This window comes from Macrosteles quadrilineatus, unplaced genomic scaffold, assembly GCF_028750875.1.
Source record: "Macrosteles quadrilineatus isolate MER2022 unplaced genomic scaffold, UCM_ALF_1.0 Scaffold_2__2_contigs__length_208266976, whole genome shotgun sequence".
Lineage (NCBI taxonomy): Eukaryota > Metazoa > Arthropoda > Insecta > Hemiptera > Cicadellidae > Macrosteles > Macrosteles quadrilineatus.
The window spans coordinates 48,248,881-48,257,846 of record NW_026542595.1 but is presented as its reverse complement, the minus strand read 5'-3'; the positions used below and the strand labels follow the sequence as shown (position 1 = coordinate 48,257,846).

The window sequence follows — 8,966 nt, the reverse complement described above, 5'->3', positions numbered from 1 at the left end:
ATCATGAACCCCACTCTTGATGCTTAGCTTTGTGTTTGTAGTCTCCTCCAGAGATGAACTTAGCCCCAAGAGTAGGTAGTAAAAAATCTGTCAACATTTTCAGAAGTCATGCATTCCAAGTAAACTATGGGGGTTTTAATTGGCATTTGGTGAGCATACAAGTCAAACTACCGGTTTCAATGAGTAAAGGGGAGAAAAATTCTCTGGGAGTAGCAGTTAAAAGTGTATCTTATTTTGGTTAAATTGCAAACTTTTACATTACAGAGTTGTTATTATTTCAGCGATCATATATCTATGGTTTGTAATAAAAATATTTTTCGTAAATTATAAAGTTATGTTAACGATATTGTTTTAACGATTAAACCCAATTAACCACAACTGAGCAAAGGCTCTGCCCCCGGTACTATGGATTAATCTTAACTAAACAACTAAAGCAATAAGAAAAAATATATTTATCCAACATATGTTCATATTTCTACAGATAATTTATATAGGCTACACAGATTATTATCACTACAAAACTTGATTATACGTGAGTGTTTAGTTCACTTTTCTCATTTACTGAAAATGCAAATACTGTACTTTACGGTAAGAAAAAACAACATTTTGTAAAAATATGTAATATCGTCGATCAATAGGCTTATTTTTGTAAACAAACAATTTGTTATGTAATCATTTTTGTGACATTTTGAAACCCACTGTTCGACCAAATTACATTGAAATATACTGTACTTAAAATAAACAGTTATTTATGTCGGCTAATAATATTTCATAAATAATAACTTGACATCTAAAATACCCCCGCCGCAGAAAACCTGCAGACTTAGCGAATTTCCATTTGCCTGATTGGATTTACACTAAAATGCCTCCTTAAAAATATCATATTTATTCCCTATTTAAATAGAATTAGTTTAACGAGTACTTAGGTTTGCTGCAACAGGGAGGGTAAAAGGTGGTTTTTTATGTTAATAGTTTAAATGGGTCCCGGACCTAGGTCTTACCATGAGACCTACGGTAATAGCTACTTCCTCAATAGGGAAATTCGCTAAAATGGGTAACACTAGGTATTAAAATATCAGCAATTAGAAAACGAGAACTTCATTGGGAATCAAAGTGGAACAAGAATCTGTTTTTTATTGAGTATTTTAAAAATTACAAAAAAATATTTAAGTCAGTGACTAATCTTTCCAAAAGAAGGACAAACAAAGATTATATTAAAAACTCAAATTGTAAGACCAAAGCTTCTTGGGCAGTTGTAAAGAAGGAGTTGGGCCACAATAAACTAAATAATGAGATACCATATAATGTTCAGAGCGGCCTGAAAAATAACTGCCAATCTTTGAAAACTCTGGCAAATTATTTTAATCGTCATTTTTTGAACTTAAGTAATTCAGCAGCAGTAGCTCCGAATAAGAACAAAGCATTGATGTTCATGGTTCGTAACTTAGCAAAGATTGATGAGCCTTTTAAGTTTAAAAAAATTAAAATATCTGATTTGAGAAAAATTGTTTATTCATTGAAAAATACTAAATCTGCAGGATGGGATGAAATCCTCCTATTTGTAATAAAATATGTGACTGATTTGATTCAAGAATCCTTGTGCAAAATAATAAACCAGTCCCTAGAATGTGGAGTTTTCCCTGAGAAACTCAAATTTTCTGTAATCAAGCCTCTTTATAAAAAAAATTGTGTTAATGAATTGAAGAATTATCGTCCAGTAGCTTTACTTCCGTGCTTTTCTAAGATATTTGAGAAGGCAGTTTAACTACAATTCAAAAATTATATGGGAAACAATAATATATTTAATATATCACAATTTCGTTTTAGAAAAGGACTTAATACCCAAACATCAATAACACAAATGGTTATTGGTTAATCATATAGCTGGGGCGCTGGATGGGTCGCACAAGGCTGCGGGTGTGCTGTGCGACCTATCCAGCGCTTTTGACTGTGTTAACCACGACATTTTAATTGAAAAGCTAGGCAAAATTGGAGTTATAGGAAAAGAGCAACTGTGGTTTTCTTCCTATTTAACTAATAGATATTATCAGAGAACTAAAATCAGCAAAAATAGTCAACAAGTAAATTCATCTTGGGATAAAGTGCAATGTGGTGTGCCACAGGGGTCAATATTGGGTCCCTCTTTGTTTTTAATCTATGTAAATGATCTGCCAAATATAACAAAGATGAAACTTTTTCAATATGCAGATGACACAATGCTTTTGTGTAGAGGACCCACTATTGACATCCTGCAGACTAGCATAGACAAAAAATTCTCTGCTCTGGGTAACTGGTTCCGGGCAAATGGTCTGGCCCTAAATGTGGAAAAAGCACAAATTATAAACTTTTCAGCTAACTACAGGGAAGATGATTCAAATCACATTATCCTTTCAAATTATCAATTATCTCCACAAAAAAATGTAAAATTCCTCGGATTAATTTTGAATAAAAATCTTAACTGGGCATCTCAAATTGAAAATTTAAGTAAAAAATTAGACCCTTGCATTTTCTCAATAAGAATAATCTCACAAGTAACGAATCTAGAAACCCAGCTAATAATATATCATGCATATTTCTCATCATTAATGACATATGGTATCTTGATCTGGGGTAACTCTCCTTATTCAAAAAAGATTTTTAAATTACAAAAAAAGTAATACAAATTATTGGCAAAGTTCCTCCTAGAACCCCTAGTAAAAAACTGTTTGAAAACTTTAAAGTTCTTACTTTTTACGATCACTATATTTTGGAAATAGCATGCTGGGTCCATAGAAACCTCTCCACTTTTATGGAGACCCAAACTCAACATAATTACAATACAGGAAAAAAGAATATTATCAAACCTGTAGCACATAATTTACAAATATTCGAGTCATCACCACAATACATTGGTCCAAAAATCTTAAATAACTTAATATCTTACTAATACAGATGTATTAGTTTTATCTATTAGTTTTAAGTCTTTATTTAACCATTGACAATATGTCCTGTTATTATGATGTACAGTAGAACCTCTTTAATCCGAACTAATTGGGACCAGGGGTAGTTCGGTCTATTGAATAGTTCGGATTACAGAACATATTGTTGTTTTTACATAACAATAGCTAAAACATGCCTAAAATTTATCAAAATTATTTTGGGAAAAGTAAAAAAATGTTTTAAAAGTAAAATAAAGTGTTTATTTAATACAGTAGTAAACATGGTGAATAAACAGTACTGTAAATTAAATACAGTATACAATAAAAATTGCTGTACTGTGTATAGAGTACAGCATTGAGGGGTTCGGATTAGTGGACGTTCGGATTACGGGGGTTCGGATTAAAGAGGTTCTACTGTACTGACATGTAACTCAATAAATAAAAAATAATGTCTTTTTAATTGCCTTTAATTACTTTGGACTCTAGGTAGCTACGATGGAATTTATTTTATCTTTACTGCCACTGACATTTTTAAATACAGCAGTGTAAGGTTATTTCGTCGTACAGAGTTGGTTAGTGACTACCAGAGTTAGCGAATTCTGCCGTGGGACAAAATCCAGTTAGCGGGTTGCGGATTTACCCAATTCCTGACTGGGATGGTTCGCCAGTTCCGCAACCCGACCGAGTTAGTGAGTTCCAGAGTTAACCAATTCCTATGTCTCCTCTTTTTTAAACTTTTCCTTAACTTCCCTGACCCTATACCAGTTTTCCTAACTTTCCCAGGTCTGTGTTAACCCTCTATAAACTTGGAATTTTCCAAAGGATGTAGTTAGTAATTTAATAAGGCACTACCCACCCAAGGGGGCCGAGCCATAGGTGAGGATCTACACTAGTACAAAATTTACTTTACAGAATTGAGTTTTTAATTGTAATGGCAATAAGAAATAGTGGATCGATTTCAATTTCCACCTAACTAGGTAGATCTGTATTTAGGTGATTCGACCACCACATGCTAAGTACAGCTCAGATTTTCCCCTATTGTGAAAAAAAGCAAGCGAGAGACATGTACCATACTCATATCATATTTAAACACTTTGGCCAGCCAACGTGGATGCCGGCATCGTACGTGAATCTAAAAAGGGTTGAGAGTTCTATGATCAATATCGTATGGCCGAGTCTGCATCCACTGACGCAGTTCCATTAGTTCTCTTTTAACATCACAAGGAAATTGTGATCACGATTTCAGGAGATCCTAAGATCTAAGATTTGAGTCTGCCTCCAAGTAGGCATACTAAATGTTAAATGTTTTGTCGTACAATGTGTCGTCTTATATGTGTATTTATTTGAATGTTCTTGACGAGTCTGCAATGGATGAGTTGTTCTTGATGGATCACTTGACAATGCCTATGTATAGGCGAAACATGTAGTGAGTTTGACCATACTATTGAACTGTGAAAGTAAAGGTATGTACCTTAAAATAATAGTGATCCTAAGATAGGTGTTGAATCCAGTTGACATTCCCTTGATACCACCGGTTTACATACCGCAATCAGCCCATCCTTATTTTTAACGGTTATAACAAAATTCACAAAACACCAGTAGCGAAACAAAAATCCTGGCTTGTTTTCATGGTTTTCACGGATGTGTAGAACATCAAGAGGAATTGAAAAAACACAATTGTCTAAGATATTAAATGTATTTTACATAATGCATGAATGTATCAAGGTTGTACGGCCAAAAACACTGGAATTGTCATAATTAAATTAAATATTAATTGATAACGGTGATGCTCAGACTCCGGGCAGTCCAGGTTTCCAGTCCGCAGGACAACCGGTTTCTGTCTCATCCACATACTGAAGGGCCCGGGTGATCCGCAACAGTTCATCAATGTTTCTTCCTACACCAAGGTCGTTCACCAACATGTGACGAAGGATACCTCGCCTGTCTATTATGAAATGTGCTCTGAAACAATAATTAATTGTCAAACTCAATTATGATTTTTGGCAAATACAACCATTTTGCTAATAATGGTACGGTAGAAAACGTTTTCAGTACTAATAGCACCACAAAACATGTTAGACGTCCCATCTATATGGACCAGCTGTAGCCAATTTTTTGTTAAAAAAGATTGTAGTTGTGTGAGCCAGACATAGAATGCGCTAGTGGCTAAAACTCTATTTTCTACCTTATTTTTTGTTGCTGGCCAAGTTGATGGGTCATAACAGTTGCTATAGCTCACAATAAGTAATTCCATTAGTTTGAATTGGTTAAAAATATTGTGCATTCAACAGAAATCAGTAATTTAGATCAGCCACAATCTGTCAGTGGCTCACATCAACTATGACGATTTTGGTAAAAAAGCTGGCTACAAATTTAACATGGGGATGGAATGTCTAATGTTAACCAGCAATATCTATATACTTATTTAATACGCAAGCAGAATTTTTGTGACAATTACTCCTCCGAAACTACTGAACCGATTGACATGTTTTTGGTGTCATTGGAAAGAGCGTAACGTGAAGTTGTGCAGGAAACTTTCTTTTTGGGAAAATAATTAGAGAGTGAGGCCTGGGGGCCCTTTGAAGTTTCGTATTTCTCCATAAGATTAACATGGGAAAAAACATTGTTATGAAACTACAGCTGTTGTCAGAAATGCTGTTCTGCTATTTAATTTAATTTTTTTACAAGGAGAATTGTTTCTTGGTACCATGTGGTCAATGAATTATAATTTTGCATATATTTTAAATGCTATACACTATATAAAATGATAGTAATGTAATTAAGAGATCTTAATTTAAATAATCAATAAGCAGGATTGAGCTTTTGCCTATATGTTTCCTGGTGTTGCTGGTGTTGTAACTGTTTCTCATAGTATATAATATTATAGTATCTTAAAGTAAAACCGAATTATTCTTTTCTGCATTCTCACCCCGTAGCGAAGCACGGGCAGAGCAACTAGTTAGGTACTAAAATGAAAACCATGTTTTATGCAGCAGCTGATAAGTACAAAACAAATTTTAAAAAAGTTTTAAAGGGTGGGATGAAAAAAAATACAAGTACTGGTGCAGTTACCTGCTGTCAAGTGATTCTTATGGCCTTGAAAGGAGACTGGTTTCGATCCTCATGGGGTCATCTTCAGGCAAACGTCATCATCTTTATATCATTTATACGAACACACCGATTTAATTTTTAAAACACTGAGAAATTTTTTATGATACACTTAGTGACACACATACACTAAACACTTAACTATTCAACCGATCGTTTATCCAGCGGGCCACACGGAAGTATAGTCTAGGGAATGACCGCTGCATGCTGGTGTCATTGCCTCCTTCTAACCTTAATCTTTCTTATCAGGTTCACGCTTTCTGTTCAGTATTCATAAGTAGGCCAGCTGATCATTGTGTGTATGTGTGTGTGTGTGTGTGTGTGAGAGAGAGAGAGAGAGAGCATATTACAAAATCCCCACATGGCCGCAACAATACAATAACAAAATTAAAATGTAAAGATTGCTGCTTTCAAGTGAATTGCTTCCTCGTAATATAGTTTCTTTGAGTAGCATCTTTCATTTCTTTCACATTTGGACATTCATTGAACATATCTTCTCGATGGACTAAATTACACCAGTGCAGTGGAACATATGGCCATACAACATTTGAATTTGACCAATCTTCCTTCAAGACTCCTAGAACTTCATATGGGGTGGTAATAGTAACTTAACTGTATCTAAATTAAACCAAAAGTCCATAATATTTATGTCATATATGTATGTTCTTATTCTAAGTTGTATTATTATTTAAGTTGAGTTGATACTCTATGTCGAGTCTATATAAGGAAGACCAATTGAATTCTCGATCTCTTTGTTACTTATTGAACTTAATAAAATGGCTGTAACTGAGTTGGGACTATTATTAAAACATCCCATCATTATATGGCGCAGTCAAAATTAAAAGTAATGTTACAGCCACTATACATAAAAAGGAATAAAAATGCCTAAAAGTAATAATGAGCAAGAGGAGATAGATGTTAAAGGGCACAGTGTAAAAGGTTCAAGTAGTGCACCTCACATTCGACCGCCATCAGAACTTCAATGGTCAGGTAACTTAGGAGAAAATTGGAAATTTTTCCGACAGAAATTCGAAATATATCTTGTTGCATCAAAATCTCAAAATGAAGACTCAGAATATCAAGTATCTTTGCTTTTAAGCATAATAGGTGATAGGGCTTTGAAAGTATTCAATAACTTCACTTACACTGGTACAGAATCGGCTAAAGACTTAAAACATGTTCTTAGCAAGTTTGATAACTACTTTTTGCCTGAAGTTAACGTAACTTTTGAAAGACACAATTTCTTTTTAAGAGAACAAAAGGACAATGAGCCTATAGATGAGTATGTGACTGACCTCAGGGATTTAAGTTCAACCTGTGATTTTGGTTCATTAACAGATAGCCTTATTAAAGACAGGATTGTGTTAGGCATTAAAGACAGGGCAGTGAAAGACAGACTTTTAAGGACTAAAGACTTAGATCTTAATAAAGCTCTAGATATATGTAGGGCGTCAGAAATTTCAAAGCATCAGTTGAGTGAAATCTGTACCGGTACATCGACCGATGCAGGTTTAAGCCTACATAAAATCAAGGCTACCAAACCTACGAAGCAGTGGTCGGACAAAGGTAAGGGAAACCAATATAAACCTACCAGTAGCACAGGCGCTACGAGAAAATCTACAAGGCCTATGGGAAAGGTATGTGGAAAGTGTGGTTATAATCATCCGATGTTTAAGTGTCCAGCCTATGGCAAACGATGCATTAAGTGCTCTAGATTGAACCATTTTTCTAGCCAGTGTAAAAATAAAAATGTAAGTTCAATAGAAGTTAAATCAGAGGATGAGCCTAGTGAAGATGAACTTTATCTAGGTTGCATAAATGAAATCGGTTCTAACAATGAATGGTCTGTAAAGCTATTAACGAATGATCTTATTTACATTCCTTATAAGCTAGATAGCGGTGCTCAGGTCAGTGTTTTGACTCAAGACTATCTTGATTTACTTGAAATAGATAAGCACAATTCGTTGCCTACCAATATCAAACTGTCATCATACACGGGTCAGAAATTGTCTGTATTAGGCTTATGTTACCTTGATGTAGTGCATAAAGGTGAAACTCATAAATTACCTTTCTATGTCGTTAACTACAATGCACCATGTATACTAGGTCTTTCAGCTTGTGTAAAGTTAAAGTTAATATCAAGGCTAGACTATATGACAACTAAGCCTAGTGAAATAGGCCTAGCCCACAGTCACAAGAGTAAAAGCGGTAACACTAATAGTGAGTCGATACTAAATCAGTACAGTGACCTTTTTGAAGGTGTAGGTTGTTTTAAAGGAGAATGCAGCATAAAACTAAAATCTGACTGCAATCCAGTAGTACATGCACCAAGAAAGGTACCTTTAGCTTTAAAATCTAGACTTAAGTCAAAACTTGATGAACTTGTTAGGCTTAAAATAGTAGATAAAGTAAGTGAACCGACAGAATGGGTAAATTCTCTGGTTATTGTAGTAAAACCTAATGGTGAGTTGCGGTTATGTATTGACCCTAAAGATCTCAATAATGTCATTTTGAGACCACATTTTCAGATGCCAACCTTTGATGATATTTCCTGTAAATTGTCAGGTGCTAGGTTTTTTAGTACACTAGATACAAAAAACGGGTTTTGGCATATAAAACTCACAAAAGAAAGTTCTCAATTGTGTACGTTTAATACTCCATTTGGGAGGTATAGGTTTTTGAGGTTACCCTACGGGTTATGTTGCGCTAGTGAGATTTTTCAACAAAAGATGATGCAAATTTTTGATGATATGGATGGCGTAGAAGTGTATGTAGATGACATTATTATATGGGGAGCTACTAAGAAACAACATGATGAAAGATTAAAACTAGTCTTAGATAAATTAAGATCTGAAAACATTAAGTTAAATTATGGTAAATGTAAGATTGCTATTACCGAACTTAATTATCTAGGTCATAGAATTAACAGCGAAGGGATTC

General features: G+C 34.5%; 1 protein-coding gene across 3 annotated transcripts in view; it reads right to left on the bottom strand.

Moving 5' to 3' along the window:
* Positions 1-4,595: 4,595 nt before the first annotated feature.
* The window catches only part of LOC128984750 (peroxiredoxin-4-like), a 39,444-nt gene continuing 35,073 nt past the window's right edge, over positions 4,596-8,966 (bottom strand). For all 3 annotated transcript variants that reach the window (XM_054404104.1, XM_054404103.1, XM_054404105.1), the window contains exon 6: positions 4,596-4,880. In XM_054404104.1, the coding sequence (XP_054260079.1) occupies positions 4,709-4,880 (172 nt within the window). In that variant the 3' untranslated portion in view covers positions 4,596-4,708. The remainder of the gene's footprint in view (positions 4,881-8,966) is intronic.